At 44.0% G+C, this 16,022-nt stretch overlaps 1 protein-coding gene across 1 annotated transcript; it reads left to right on the forward strand.

Annotated features, from left to right (window-relative positions):
* Positions 1-363: 363 nt before the first annotated feature.
* Positions 364-10,345, forward strand: tamalin (trafficking regulator and scaffold protein tamalin). The gene is made up of 8 exons (XM_040193489.2): positions 364-1,175; positions 3,138-3,190; positions 4,032-4,086; positions 5,464-5,566; positions 6,662-6,755; positions 8,203-8,269; positions 9,159-9,225; positions 9,424-10,345. The coding sequence occupies exons 1-8, from the start codon at positions 978-980 to the stop codon at positions 9,903-9,905; spliced, it is 1,119 nt and encodes a 372-aa protein (XP_040049423.2). The 5' UTR covers positions 364-977; the 3' UTR covers positions 9,906-10,345.
* Positions 10,346-16,022: the final 5,677 nt, after the last annotated feature.

Raw genomic sequence — 16,022 nt, forward strand, 5'->3', positions numbered from 1 at the left:
AATATTGCCCTTAACGTTTAATGAGAGGTTTGTCTGCCAGAAACAAATGTTGCCTTCAAATTATTTTGGACAAATGAACACTGCCATGCTGTATGTTTGGAAACTTTGCAAAGAAGCTGCCGGTCAGATTGATACATGAAACACAAGAAACCCAATTAAAGATTAATGTTACATATCAGCCTTACAGAGTTATTCTTAGCTGGTGCAAATATGCTACAGCATTAAGTGGCCCCTCAATACACGTTTTAACATATATGAAAAACATGATGCACTAATAAAAGTCTAATCTCAGTGTGTCCATTTATTTTTAAATTTCCCCTTTGGGTTAAAAAATCCTATGAATATCTTCCAGTTGAGTAAAGTCACTTACATCATTACATTCTTACGTTTAAGAAGGTGGGACCTGTACATATTTGGCATGTGTGCTTGAAAAAGGTATAATTTAAACGACTAATCAATGACCCGAATTAATAATGACTAAAGTGATTACTAATGATATTTCTGCTATACTATAACTTCGCGTACTCTATTCCTTCTTGATTTTAACCCCCAATTTCTTGGATATAAACCACTACTTTCCGCCGGATTTTACAGCAGCCTGCGAACCCCAAAACCAAAACACTTCCCGAAATGGAAAACCGAATCGTCCGAGGCGCACCTGAAGGCAGCAGAGACGGATGCGCGTCAACATCCCTATTGGCACTCACCCGCGTCCTTCACAACAAAAGCCCCCGCCCCCAGCCTCTTCACGAGGAACTCTCCAGTCTAAAGTGTAGTTTGTTGGCTCCACGTTGAAGCCCACAACTCGGTCAGCATCTTTCAAGGCTCGGAGTGGGGGGGGGCTTCTTTTTCTTTTCTTTCCTTTCTCTGAGGACAAGATATTTTTATTAATATTTTGTATAATCATTTTTTTCCGCAACGCTTTCGTCACCTTTTTAAAAAAAACAACAACTTTTTTTTGGTTATATGAGCTCAACATGACGTTCAGGAGGCTGAAGAAGGTGAACTCTAGCGAGCCAGAGAGCGGAACCGCATCTCAAGACAGCGACATTTATTTCCCCTCGTCAAAGTCAGACAGTTGCAGGACTGTTGTCTTACCGACAAACTCCTTGGAGGTTTACAACCACAAGACTTTGGCTTACTCTGGAGGGACGCTGCCCAGGAACTTCAAAAAGGTAAACGAGCGCGTGGAACAATCGAGTGTGTCCCTCATGTGGCTTTGAGTAGTCGCGAGTTATTGGTTCAGTTAAAAGCTGCCAAATGTCACTTTTAAGATGAAATAGTCTTTTCGAGTTATGAGTTTTTTACTCTCTGAAATAAGTCAAATAAATTGCTTATTTTGCAAAGTGCAAAAAATATGTGTAAGTCAGTGTTATCATTTTTGAAAACCGTCATATATAAGTTCATCATAAATCCGTAGGTCTCCTTGCATAAACAAAGTATGAAAAGTATCCGTTTATTTTATTTTAAATCCAGTTCTGTTTTTTATTTCCCCACCACAATAGTGAGTCAGACAGATTTCAACCCACTCATGAAGGTATTTAGGATTATGCAGAAATCCCCCATGATTATTTTATTTGTCACCACAATCATTCCATCCCTCCCTTTTGGGAGGCTGTGCAGGTTCACAGAGGTCATCTTCACTGAAAGGTCAACGGTAGCCCATCCAGGGGCAAGTGTGGACCACCCACTGAAATTGATTAATGATGGTTCAGGTACTTCATATGAGTACAGATTAAAATGAGGAGGATTTTAAAACCAATTCAGGTTAATTCACAGACTAGTGGGTCCTTTCCCTGTGATGAGTGATGAAATATATTTACAATAATAGGATTTTGGAGATTAATCACATGTAGGTAAATGAGAAACTTTTGTTGTAAATATTGTTATTTAGTGCTACTAATACCACCAATATACAACACTGGTATTAGCACAAAAACCCAATATTCAAATTAAAAAACTATTATTATAAAGGTTTGTATTTTTAACCAATCATCATTTATGCATGTTGCCTTTATTTCAAAATAAGAGCGTATGGTTCATCCAAGATAAACCAAAGTTTTAACCTGATAGCTTTAAGGAAGCCTTAATTGATGAATCCATAATTGAATAATGAAGTGTAGGAACTGACGATGATCCAGAATGACACCAGCTCCAGCCGCTGTTGCATAACATTGGCTTGCATTTCTTGTGGGTCAACTGGCTCATTCTCCTGGCTATTGTGTGCCTGATAAAGCTGTATTCAATTCTGTAACTTTACCTCCTTTGGTGTTTCTGGCATCCCGTTTGGAAACCAGTTTACAACAGACTTGTGTCCCTGTGTACAGTGAGGAGAGGCATCGTTACCCACAAACACACATGCATGCATACGTGGTGTGTGCAGTGGCTGGAGGGAAGGGCTACAACAGTGCATTGTGCAAACACTTCCACAGAGATCCTGCTCCAGCCACCCCCGTCGGCCTCAGAGAGTAATAAATGCCCTCATTCAGAAGGGAGCGGGACAATTCTGCGAGTGTTGGGACATAAAGAAAGCAACATTTTACTGCGCCGAGAGACTGTAGCACACAGCGGCCTTTTATACGGGGCAGCATTTGAAAATAATCGAGTTGGAACAGACGAGGATTGATTGTAAGTGATTTAGTGGAGCCTTCTGGACGGGTACCGTCCTTATTTTTACCGTCAGGTAGGGCCGAGTCCAGACCCACTGCTGACTTTTCACTCAATGCCGTCATTGTGGTGGTTATTTTAACCCAAGTGTGTCTTAATTGTTTCTTAAATAGGCGGGAATCTGTACTAACTGCTCCGAGGCGACCTGAAGTTTCACACGGGTCAACAGTTCGAGTGCCTGGAGGCAGCAGATTTAGCGCGAAATTGAGGCGACGTTTAGATGCTCTTAAGATGTGGTGACTGTGAGAAGTAAACAGCGGCCAGGCGCGCATTTCTGGTTTTCTCCTCTGATGTTTCTAAACCTTCATTCAAGGCCTTCAAGGCCTCAATGGCTTTGAGGAACCGATGAAGCGGTTGATGCACTGATGTGTACGGAAGGTGTGTCCTGGAAATGTCCGGGGGGGGAAACCCTCATGAGTAACGCAGGTGTCTGACACGCTTCATGTGTTGTTTCGTTTTTCTCTTCGCAGGGTGGCGGGTTGCAGAAGTGGAAACCTTTAACACTGACTCCAGAACCACAAAGGTACAAATCTTCTTCATCCTCTCACTGGCATCTAACATTAAGCTCCATATGATTCCGCCTCAAGACTTCCTCCTAAAAATGATCACAAGTAGCCATGGGTGAATATTTTGTCTCAACATTCTCCTGGCCCAAAGAATTATGATGCGTTCCTCAAAAAGTGCCTAAATGTCTAAAGATAAATAAAGCGTAGTAGAATCACATCCACTAACATGTTGATGAGCAACAAAATATTTGTTAATTTGTCCAACATCCGGTGTTTTTTTTCTTACATGATCACTTATGAATATCCTCTCATGTCACGTAGTAGAGAAGTTTAAAAAATAGAGCCAAAAAAGTTTACATCAGTATCCCAATAAAATTCACCAAGATCAACTCATTGAGCGTTTTTTAGTGAGCCGCCTCGTCTCAGTGAAAGGCCCACATTCAAACACGCCACAACATTGTTAGGCATGATATTCTTTTGAGGGTCGTCATGAATTTTCATGTGTTTTGCTGCCCCGTTGGGGCCGTCGTAATGTACGTGTAGCTGTGACGTCCGGATTCCGCTTCACAGAAGAAGTCCTGTGCAGTTTAGATATGGAAGAGAGGAGTGAAGAGCTGGACGTAAACAGCCTGTTCATCCTGACGTTGTCTTTATTTACAAAAATGCGGTTTCATAAATTAGTCTTTTAACATCAATATCATGGGCCTAGAAAGCCGATGGGTGGGCTTAGTTCATGCATTTATTTATTAGTCTTTTTTTCCTTCTCTTTACTCTAAATTAGTTGTTTCAGCAATGCCTCATCTTAAAAAAAGTATTTTTTGCTTGAAGAAATGATTTATTGTCTCTATCCTGTTTCAGAAAGGTGGTGGTCCTGGAGAAAAATGAAGAGGAGTCGTTTGGTTTCGAGATCCAGGTAGGAGGATCAATAGCAATATCCACCAGAAGGGTTGTTTGCCTCTCCAGTGATTTTTTAACCGGATTCCCCTGATCGTCCACATCTGTCGGCAGATGCTGTAACTTGTACCATAATATGTAAATCTCTTAATCCCGGCATTTGCCTGCTTTGACACGGGTGAAAGGTCATGCATCAGTCAAATAGCTGTGTTAATGTTGGTCCCATGACTGGAGGGAAGATATGTTGTTGTTGTTTTTTTCTCCAAGCGTCTGTATTTGAAGCGGTGCGGTTTGCTCACAGGCTTCCAGCGCCATACCTGCTGCGCTCTCCCGCTGCACTTGCCCGACCGCATCCTCCCTCCGTAGCATCGAAGCGGCGCCGCTTCGCAACGTTCACTCTGTCATGCAGACGGATTTCTTTAAATAGCTTTCGAACACGGGTTGAGCAGCGATGTTCCGTGTTTGAGTGTCTGTGAGGGGAGAACTGCGCGGAGGAAGAGTCGTATTGTTCTATTTACGGTTTGGACGGAGGTTCCCGCCCTTCCTGCCGCCAGGAGGACGTGAGATCACGAGGGCCGGTTGGACGTGCAGCAGAGAAGGAGTAACATGAGTTTAAATCGCGCGTTTCCCTGGGTGCCGGTTATTTTAGCACCAATGTGGAGTTGGGCTTCCAGCATGCAAATTCTTTATTTGCTTTCAAATGATATTTGCCTGGTTTTGTTTATCTTCCAGGCAGCTGAGAGGAAATTGAGCCGCAGGGATCGCAATCATTGCAAATGTTTCATAAAAGACACTCGTCCGGGTTACAACGACCGCCTTTGAGGGACGGAACTCGACAGTTCCAATTGCGAATTGGCTGACCGATGGTCGCGTGAAAAGGGGAAATCTCTCTGTGGCCTGCAGAGCGCTGACCTTCTGCACAGAGACGAGGCACACCAATACTAGCAAGAGCGTGCAAATACATGGGGAAGTAACAACAAAAGGTTTCTAAGACAACCAAATATTAGCTGCATATTAAGGAAGGTGATATCTGGTTAGCTTTCAACAACGATCTGTGTTTATGAGGCTGAACTTTGAGTTGTACTGCCTATGTTTCATGACACAATAGAGTGTTTGACCCCATCTTTGACCACAACCAAACTGCATTCAGATGATATTCATGAACCACTACAGTTCCCTCAACCTCAAGCCACGCCGCTGCATGTTGAGATAAGATCTGCTTTCCTGCTCCGTCCGTCACGGCTTCCTCTCTTCGTCATTCGTCGGTTCATCGGCCTGGTGTCGTGTATGGCCACATTATTTCGAAACTGTTGACATCAATCGCATTGTGTGAGACAATACCGGCACATCAAGTAGAGGGAAGTCTTTTTCAATAGTTTGTTTCCGTCTATTTCAGACTTACGGGCTGCACCATCAAGACCAGAACTCTGTTGAGATGTGCACGTTCGTTTGCAAGGTGCACGATGACAGCCCGGCCCAGCAGGCAGGACTCAAAGTTGGTGAGTTTGTGTTTCTCTCTTATGGACTTATTTTAGGCCCGAGCAACATTCGTTATAGTCCTGAGGGGAAGTGAGTGTGTTAGGAGCTTTTTGTGTGTGTGTGTGTGTGTGTGTCTTGCCCTCTTTTTATTTCTGGCAGCCAATACGCCTCTACATACGTCAACAAAAGAACACGCGTCTTTTTGGCCATCTGCTATAGGGAAGTACAAACACGACTGTTTGCCTCCTCATTTTCCATTCAACAAAGACGCATATTTACAAGCTCCTCGCGCCCACGTGCGAGAGATAGTGGAGCACAGACAACCTCCCAAATGCCAGTTTGAAAGGAAGTGTTCGTTTAACTGGCAATCATGAATTTTTCCATATGTGCATCATTTAAATAAGAAAGAAACTCAAAGATAGAAACAAATGAGTGACAGTAATTTTTAAAAGTAAAATTGCATTTTTGTGACGTGAGATGAGGAGAAGCTCTCTTGTCTCAAAGCCAGTGGCTTTCTCGAATGGATTTGTTTTTTAAATGCCACAGACCAAATAAGGCCCGTGGATAACGTAAGTCAGTTTAAAAACTCGTGACCGCTCCGTCAGCCGCTCCGTCAGCCGCTCCCAGCCTTACTGCTTCCGTCAGCGAGCCAAAGAAGAAGTAAGGTGCTCCTCAGCCTCCTTCCCCTCATCTAACTGGCGTATGTCACTTCAGTTTCACTTCCATACATTCCTCACATGCTCGCTCTATTGTTCCCCGTGTCTCCCGGCGGACACAGTGACGATCGCGTGATGCACAATAGGCGGTGGCTTTTGAAAAGAGGAAAATGGGCTTTTGTGCTGAACCGTGGTGGAGGCTCCTGTCACGCTAGAGAGTCCAAACCACATCTAACGAGTCCGACGTGGAGCAATGAGAGCCTCAGAAATAAAGGAAACAAATATGGCTTCAGCGCCTTGAAGTCGGCTTCACTCCATTAACGCGCCGCCTCCGCATTTGTGTTGCACGTGTGTCGAGGTTTCATTTGGAATCAAACAAGCCTCAGTTGGCTGCTGCTCTCATTAATTCAAGCCGCAGTTGATTAAAGTGCATGTGTGTGTGTGTGTGTGTGTGTTCAGGGGATACCATCTCGAGTGTGAACGAGGCCACCGTGGAGGGATTTCGGCACAAGGAGATTGTTCAGCTCATCCGGGCGTGCGGACACACACTCAGGTACACCGATGAAAAAAAACCACATTGTAGAGCTTTCAGGTTTCACCTCATTAATGGACGTGTTTCATTTATTCTAGTGCAAGTGATTTGATCGTCAAGCAGAGACAAAGAAGAGTGTTGTGCGGCTGACTAGGTGGTTAGAAAGGTTAATGCAAAAGGGAAAACATCATGTAAATTACAAGAGGGACGTGTCCTAACAGGAAAAAGAGAGAAAGAGGGGACGCAAAACAGAGAGGGGTCTAATGTCCGAGATATTGTTCTATTAATCAAATTAGAAGTTCTCACTTTTAATGATGGTTAATACAAATTTAAGTCACTTTACATGTGTAGGAGTTCATTATTTTGACTGAGAACCAATGGTTTAATAACGTATACCTTTTTATATCATATAACCAAAAGATATCTAAGTGATTTTATGTGTTTGCTAATTTGCATATGTTTGTGTTATGGGTTGTTGCTTAGTCAAAGTTAGCAATTGGAAAATGTTGCCTCAGGCTGTGGGAAATTGACATTTCACAGACTTTTGCCTCAAAAGGCAGAAGTATTTATAGGAACCGACACGAGCAAGTTTAAAAGCAGGTCAGCACGAAGAGGCACGAGAGATATTGGGGGAAAAAGGCGCCACGTTTTCAGACCCTCCCTCCCACTGTCGGTCACATGAAAAGTGCCGGATATTATTGTGAGAGGAATGGGCGGCTCTGTAGGAAAAGTTCAAACGCTGGCACTGGTCTTGTGTGAGGAAGGTGTCAATTTTCTGTTTCAGAAAGCTATTGAAACAGCCAGACACAGACTCCCTTAATCCCCGACGGGAAAGGTTTTGGAGGAGTCGCGTTCAGAAGCTGTTCAACCAAACGCCCAGCAGTCCTTAATCGAGCCTTCTGGCAGCTTAAAAGCCAAGAGTTAAAAAATATAAATGCCAAATTTTACTCCGTTAAAAAATTGTCATCCACAGCTGAAGTATCTTGAGCATCTCTGATGAGTGCCGAGCGTGTTTAATCTGAACCGCACTTCCATATCCTCCTCGTAAAAGATTAAAAGGAAAATTAGCGGCGTCTCGAGAGCCGCTGCTGAAAATGTGAGGTGAACCGCGTCAGAGGGGCTCAGTGGGCACAGTTTTATAGACTGACATCATCAAATTACCCTCACAACTGGGGTCTGTGTAAACTGTTGGGGTGAAAACGAGCTCTATAAACCGGTCACCCACTCGTGTAACTCAAAGCATTTGGTTCACTTAAAGTGTCTCGAGTGGAAATTGTATCTGTTCCTTCCCCAACCCCCTCCCTTGTAAACTGTTTGACACCAGCCCGTTCCCGCCTCTCATGAAAAGACCCTTTTCATATGTTTTTTTTTCATTTATTTTTATTGCTCTTTTCCGACGTTGTTGCTTTAATAAGTGCTTCCCCATAACGCTGAATAACTCCATTGTCTTCTGGTCTCACGCTTAAAGGCTGGAGACGGTTTACAGCGACACGATCCGAAAAGCGGAACTGGAAGCCCGGCTGCAGTTTCTGAAGGTGAGCGGTTTCTTCTTTCCACCGGTGCTGCAGCGGCTTTTTTTGTCGACGGCGAGTCGGCCTGTTTGTGTCCGTCCACCACACACACACACACACACACACACGCATGTTACATACTAGATATGACACCCCCTCCCTTCGCACCTGTCTCCCCCCCCCCACACCACCACCTGTTGCATCAGCAGTTCACTGATGGCAGCGGACATTCTCAAACCCATGGCTGTTAAAAAGCTGCCGGCTTTCCCCCCCAGAGATTACGGCAGCTGTGCCGCTCTAATCCACCAGTGTGAGAGAGCCGCTCTCTCCGAGGGAGTAATCCAACGGTTTAAAGACTGACCTGCTGCCCAACACGCAGGAACAAACTGTATTCATCACTTAATGGTGCGGTCCATGTTACTACAGGGGGGGGGGGTGGGGGGGGGGGACTGCATTTAGTTGACTTGCTTTTCTGGGAACGTGTGCGCTTCAGGGAAAATAAAAATGTAGAATTTATGTTTCTGCATATAGTTTCCTCAAATTGTTTTACCAAAAGGTTACACAATTTTTTTTATTTATTTCGACCGCTAAATAAACATTATAGTTTTTACAGGCCCACTTCACTGGGTAGTGATTTATTCTTGTGAATATAACATTTCAAAATGATCTGTATTGTGTATTTCACAAGTGGTAGCTCGTGAAGGAAAAGCGGTGTCCTCACTGATTACTTTTTAAGTGTCTGTTATACATGAGCTGTAAACTGTTGAGCGATTTTAGTTTTAACTAACTTGTACAAACCCCTGCAGTATCGTTTCTAACTGTACACAAGTTACTTTGTGGTAGATGTACCTTTTGATAGTTTGTTGTGGTTTGGTTGTCAATCATTGACCTATTTCTCACTTCCTTTTTGTAGCAAACTCTCCATGAGAAATGGGATGAATATCGGTCGTTGATGGTGCAGGAGCAGAGGCTCGTTCATGGTACGTCTTTTATTAGTGAAATGTCCTTTTTGTGATCTCAACCCACTCTGTGTCACTGCTGATCTGCCATGCTCTTGCATAAAAGCAACAATGATTTACATTTTGAACTAGCTGACAAACATTCAGCTGTTTGAATACTTCCCTGCATGCCTGTAGAACACGTGTCCACCATCCTCACCGTGCCCTTCTCTCCCGAAGGCATAGTGCTCAGCGACGCTGCGGTCTACGAGTCCCTGGAGTCGGCGGGGATGTACGGCAGCTTCGGCACTCCCAGCCCCGCCGCTCAGAGGGCCCTGCGCTGCACCGGCAGCACCAGCAGCAGCGCCAGCTTCCTCAGCACGGCCACCGAGGACGACCCGCTCTACCAGACCTGCCTGTACCCGGCGGACTCGACCGGCGCCGCAGACAAGAATAAAGAGCAGAAGCCGCCGCAGAGGCAGCAGCAACGCCTGCGGCCGGCCAGCGAGCTCTTCGCCGCCGCCAAGACTCAGCTGACCCGCAGCGCCAGCACTCGCAGCTACATGAGGGGGTCTCAATCGCAGTCGACCCCCTCGGGGGAGAAGCAGGGGGGGTTCAGCTCGCTGCAGCGGAAGCCCAAACAGAAAAGCTTCCGCAGGCGCCTCCTCAAGTTCATCCCCGGGTTGAACCGACCGCTAGAGGAGGAGGAGAGCAAACTGTAAGCGCTGAACGCCGCAGACCCAGAGACTTGAAGCACCAGCGACTGTCCACTTAAGTTACCAAAGAAGAAAAAAGAGAAGATTGTAGAGAGACCAAAGTTAATGGCTGTGCGGTCGCACATCTCCACGTTCGACCAAATGATCACGTGGCCACATGTTCTGTGGCCCTCGAGGTTTCCAAGCTGTAAATAACCTTTGTTTTCCTTTTTAGTTTTTTAAGTTATTTATTTATTTTTAACATGTCACTGTACAAAATGAAAAAGATTTCTCCGTTTTTACCCAATGCAATTTTTGTTTTGACAGCCGAGTAAATGACACGTTATAATTTTTATGCAACATTTAGTTAGAGACAACCGTGATATCTACTTTAGTTTATTCATATTGATTCTGTTTTTGTCTTGTTGAAGTCAAGGTTCCAGAAAATAAATTATGTCATCTTCCTACTCTTGTTGTTTTGTGTAGAACTTGCAAGAAAAGCTATTTTATTCCACAAGCCACAACAGTTTGTCTTTCCCCCTAAAAATCTGAGCGCTAATGTAAGTTTGGCAGCTACAATTCCCACAATCTGTTTGTAATTTCCCCCCAGTGGAAATGCTTCCTACTCCATGTGATACTTTTAAATATAGCGAGCCTTCAAGGCTCCACAACTCTCCGTTTTTGAAGAATGTTATCGCTCGAGTTCTGGAGGCGGTTGTCTGGTCTCGGACGCTTCAAGGCTTTTTGTGGCGTGAGGTATCCAGAAGGGAGGCTGTTGTTTCGTCCGTGACACAGGAATGTGCGGCGAACAGGCATGACCCAAAATTCCAAACACAACCGTTTTCTTTCAGCTCCTGCAAACGAATGCTGATTCCTTCTCTTCCACGCTCCCATATTCCCATGGTGACTTCAGTAGTCCAAGCGCTCACTCTGTTTGTGTGTGTGTGGCGGGGGTTGGTCAGAGTCCTTTCAAACCTGGCTCCCAGCTGACCCGTGAGGTCACGGCGGTCACCCTCTCCGGCGTGGATCTCTTTTGTCCTCTATGCTGCACATTCACAGATGCATTAGCACTGTTGACGATGGTGAGCGATGGTATGCGGCCATGTGTTTGAGCGGAGCCCTCCGACTGTTGTGGGCACGTTAAGGACGAGCAGGGAGGGGGTGACACGAGGGATTGTTATGCGAGTTTGCCGGTGCTTGAAAACGTGGGTTTAGAGCGACGGGGCAGAATGCATAACGAGGGGATGATTATTCAAGATGATGGTACACTAAAAACAATTAGTTAAAGGGCCATTTAACAGAGACAATGACCTAACAAAGGGGGTCAGCATCAAGCCAGTGGGCAGTTAGCATAGGGGGATGACTAGCCAATAATGCTGTTGCACATTTGTTGATGTTGCCTTACTGTTAAAACACCACTATTTTACAAAGAATGTGCTGTTCTCTCTCATTATTCCAAGTATAATTACCGATTTTAGTTCCTAAATGGGTCTTACTGTGACCAGAATATCTGGAAATTTGAACAGAATCATTTTCTCTCCATCGTTTAGGTTACATTTTTTTAAAGGTGTGTTCTTAAAACAATAGGATCAATAAAAAGACAAACTGGTGTCTAAAAGCAAATACTGCGGCAAAAAATAAACTCATGGCAGAAAAAAGAGAGCACCTTTATTTAGTGAAAAGGGAGACCATTGCTTCAAATAATTACTTGTATTGTGTAAAACGTTAGGAAATGGTGAACGTAACGGAAAACTCAAAAACTGTCCCTGCTGCCGCTGGTCTGTGGTGTTAAAGGAACAGCAATAGGAAAGAGGAAGCGGAAGGGCCTGCAGGACGCAGTCGAGCCTCTGTGGTGAAACAGCTCAGACCAGAGTGCTCTTTCTCAAACACGGCGTGCGTCATAGTTTCTGACGGGCCGTTGTGGCCCTGGTCAAAGGAATGGTGCAGATGTTAAAAATAAGGAAGCGACTTGATGCCTTCAGACTTGCAGCATCTTAAAACACATGCACGGGGGAAAGGACACCAGCCAAAACCACCAAAAACTTTCCCGTTTGACTCTGAAATATTACTGAAATGGTTTCGGTGTCTCAAAGCGACAGAGGCCTGTGGGGCACTTGGAGCCTGTTGCATCTGATTGTGATGTGGGAGTCAGAACGGGCTGTCAAGTCACGGGATGTGGTCGACAAATGTGACGGAAATCCAAGATAAGAGAACACAACGGTCAAAAAAAGACAGCATGGCACGCAGGCGATTATCACTGTGTGTGTTTGACAAAGAGAGAGAGAGCACAGTTAACGTGCAGTAAAATGACACAGAGAGACCACAGGCGAAAAACACCTGCCTCGAGAGACAACAGGTGAGGGTTAACGACATGATGAGGGGTCAAAGGTTACAGGTAAAAAATACCCCTTACTTCGAAAAATGTTCATAAAAGAGAGAGTTTAGCACTGTTCAGCATGACATGAGTGAAACAACATCCTCATGCTCTTCATAGTGTGTATCTGAGATAAAGATTCTGCCTGTTGTGTGTTTCCCAGCAGCAGCAGCAGCAGGGATCTGATACGTTAAAGGTCTTATTGTCTCCTGGTGTCTTTTACAGCCACTTCATTGACATTGCTGCTTATAATTTCCACCCAGCAGCTTGCTATGGACGTCTCAGTTACGCAGTCAATGCCTTTTATTTAAGGGTTGGACAGATTTTTATTTTATCAACCATCCTAAATACGATTCACGACAAGTCTCCAAGAGCTGCAGGATCCAAAAGATCAATTCGACATGCATGGTGCTCGATCAAGAAGACTCATTAAGGTATAAAAATAACAGTTAACACATTAAATAATATATTTGAGGTTCTAAAATATGTTTTCTCAATTAACTTCTTATTAATTTACTTTTTAATAAAAAGCTATATTGCAATAAAATAAAAACAGTTTTAAATTTAAAAAGAAATGAAGCGTCCAAAACTTACATTAACACTAACAAAGTTACTGTAGCAACACATTCTATTTATCATATCTATTCATGCTTTCTCCACTTACAAAATAAGACTTAAATGACGCCACTGCCCACACACACACACACACACACACACACACACACATGCATATACAGATGTTACCTCTCTCCGTTTCTAACAGCGTATTTATTTCCTGTTTAAGCGAGTGACGGGTGTGAATTCCTCTGTCATTGACTAGCCTGTGGTTTTATTTCCCTGTGCTGCTCATATGTCAGACTGTCATGACGGTTTAGCTTTGACATTAACACAGAAAACACCGATACACAAGTATCGGTTAGGCTTGAATGAAGGAATGACTCATTTGTAGGCTTAGTAGTTGTAGAATTAATGCTACTACACATGTGACTGTGTTTGGATCAACTTCTGCGTTTATCTCTCTCATGTCTTGCTCATGAAAGCTTCAGAAATACGTTAGATTAGGATAAAAATCTGGATTGAACTTTAGCTTAAACTTAATGTCTGACTTTTCTTTGATTTGTAGGGATTTGAGACGTATTAGCCACACAGCGGAGTACATATGGTGTACCACTGGAAGTTCTGTTACTAAAAGGGGTTTTGTTTTATGATGACAGCACAAAGTAAGATAAGGAACCACCTGCCAACGTTTAGTCGCTTCCTCTCTGATCCACACACACACAAACACACACACACACTCACAACACAGAGGGAGAGTAAACACAAGTCTGTACCAGGAAGGGAACTTAATCCACTATTTACTGTTTTTATTTTATTTTATCACATCAAATTGCAGCTATAATTGCTATGTAGCTAATGTGTTCTAACTTGCTAAAATGAGACTGGTAGCAGAGTTTTGAATCCAATGGAAAAAGTGAACATAAACAGAGATTATTATTGACTCTTTTGCCCTCCTGTTACCCAATTTTTGACTATATCACCATTCCAGTTACAGACAGAATGTGGTACTGAGAATGCTTCTGTAGGCCCTATTTGTGACAAAAACAGTTTCTGAGAAAACGTAATGTAATGTTGTTGTATGAAACCTCTGACAACCGCTAGTGTGACGAAAAAAGAGAAAGTCCTCAAATACAATGGCAGGAAGCGTCATAGGGTTATATCTTCAAACACAGTGTGTGTTTAGGTCGAAACATTTTACTAGAAACTGAAACAGCAAATATTTTTAGAAAGGCATCACCTTTTTCACATAAACACACCACAAACATTTAATTTTTAATTCAATAAACAAATAATAACCTGTAGGCCATCAGACGTCCACACCGGGTTTGAAAGTAAGAGGACTACAGTAACTCCTTCCTGTCTCCAGACAGGAAGTGGTACGGATCACTCTGTTCCGAACAGGGTTTATTTTTTCTCCCAGGGTACGTCGTGCAAATACAACGTCCCCACCGACCAAAGAGTACTGTCAACAGGCGAATACTACCAAGAGGCGAGTACTGCCAACAGGCGAGTACTGCCAACAGTACTCGTCACCTCCCACCACCTCAGAGCAAATGAAGACAGCGTGTCTGTCTGAAGTCTGCAGAGCAGAGCGCGCCTGGGCTGCGGAGAATGTCGTACTCTCCGGTGTTTGCCCAAAAGGAGAGAGGATGTTGACTCACTGTTTTTTTTGTGTGTTTTTTTTCCAATGCAAGGAAAAGAGAGGACGGACCAAAGATACTGTACCACGTTCCCAGAAAACACAAAGATTACATTTAGCTGAAATTCTCTGTTCTGAGGACGACTCACAAAAAACATTGAAAATGAAGCCACAGTGGGTGTCAATCAGTACAGAGGCCGGCGTCACGCTGTGAGTTGCTTCTTTTTTTCTGACGCAGTTAAAAATATTCAGCAGTGGCCCATACTCATTCCACCTCAAAGGCCCTCACTCTTAACCCGAGAAGGTAGAAGTGACTCATCTGTGGTTACAATGAGCCCCCCACAAACAGACACACACGCGCATAATTCTTATTCATACAAACGATACGTTAAGGTGCGAATGACGACTTTGAAAGTAGACGCCGCAGGTTGTGACATTACTATTTTGTGGACGTTTAGGTGAAAGGAGGAACTTTGTGCGTCTGTCTAGTCACTCTGCGGTTTGTCGGCTATTCTCCTTCTCCTTCTTTTCTTCTTCTTCATACATTTCCATCTACGTCCATCTATCCGTCTCACACTGACTGCAGTGTGCGCTGATGAGACCGAGGAATTCATTGTGATTTGAAAAGAGACCAAACATAAGCGCATTTGGGCAAAGCTATTATCCATTTTCATCTGAATGGCAGCTGTGGCTGTAACTGCTGACGTTTCTCTTCCACCCTCTACGAGTTTGCTTCAGTCCCTGTCTCATACTGACAGGCCGGGCCTTGTATTGTTCGGGGATTTCGCTTTGCATCAGTGCAAAATTGACCCCTGTTCACACACACTCTTATGATATAAAATCCCCACGCTTACTTTTAAACAAATGGTTCCTGACCGTAAACAGGTCCAGGAAACTTTGAGACAACAACCCCGGCTATTTCAACTGTATCTGGAAAAACAAGAGGAAACGCACTGAAGATGAAAAAGGGGCTTGATGGTGAGTCACCGATGGCTACTGTCCCAGAGAGGAATCAAAACAATGGCACCAGCAGCCCACAGCGGAGGCCGTGCAGAGCTGTGAGCAGATAGGGAGGCTGTTCACATCACTGCCCACTAGCTTTCTGGCTTGGCCAAAGAATTGAGGGCTTCACATAATGCTGTTTAAAAAAATATATATTCATATACCTTCCATTGTTATGTATTACATTTACATAACAACAAGTGTGAAAAATGTTTTATGTCAAATCATTCCATTGGGACATACATGAGGGGTGCTATTTATCTTATAGTGGGTCCTTACGTGAAAAAAACTATTTCAAGCAGGAACATCTGGCTGAGTTTACAGGTAAAAGACGCACCACCTTCTCTCATCTGATAAACTGTCGCTCAATAATCCACAGCTAGGAGAAGAAAGTGGGCCCGGAGACTATTAAATACTGTGCCCCAGTGACACGGACATGTTGGCCCCTGAGAATGAACGCGGAGCTGGACTGTCCAGCAGAACCGTGTGTGTGTGTGTGTGTGTGTGTGTGTGTGTGTGTGTGTGTGTGGGCAGTCAATGAGAGAGGAATGTGCGAGTGGGAAGACTCAAA

This window comes from Gasterosteus aculeatus, chromosome 2 (genome assembly GCF_964276395.1).
Source record: "Gasterosteus aculeatus chromosome 2, fGasAcu3.hap1.1, whole genome shotgun sequence".
NCBI classification, from domain to species: Eukaryota; Metazoa; Chordata; class Actinopteri; order Perciformes; family Gasterosteidae; genus Gasterosteus; species Gasterosteus aculeatus.

What these genes read in the sequence shown, in the direction of transcription:
- tamalin (XM_040193489.2), top strand. Translation starts at nt 978, where the DNA reads ATGACGTTCAGGAGGCTGAAGAAGGTGAACTCTAGCGAGCCAGAGAGC. An exon ending in TGCCCAGGAACTTCAAAAAG is followed by an intron (nt 1,176 to 3,137) that starts GTAAACGAGCGC and finishes TTCTCTTCGCAG; the next exon opens with GGTGGCGGGTTGCAGAAGTG. An exon ending in CCCGGCTGCAGTTTCTGAAG is followed by an intron (nt 8,270 to 9,158) that starts GTGAGCGGTTTC and finishes TCCTTTTTGTAG; the next exon opens with CAAACTCTCCATGAGAAATG.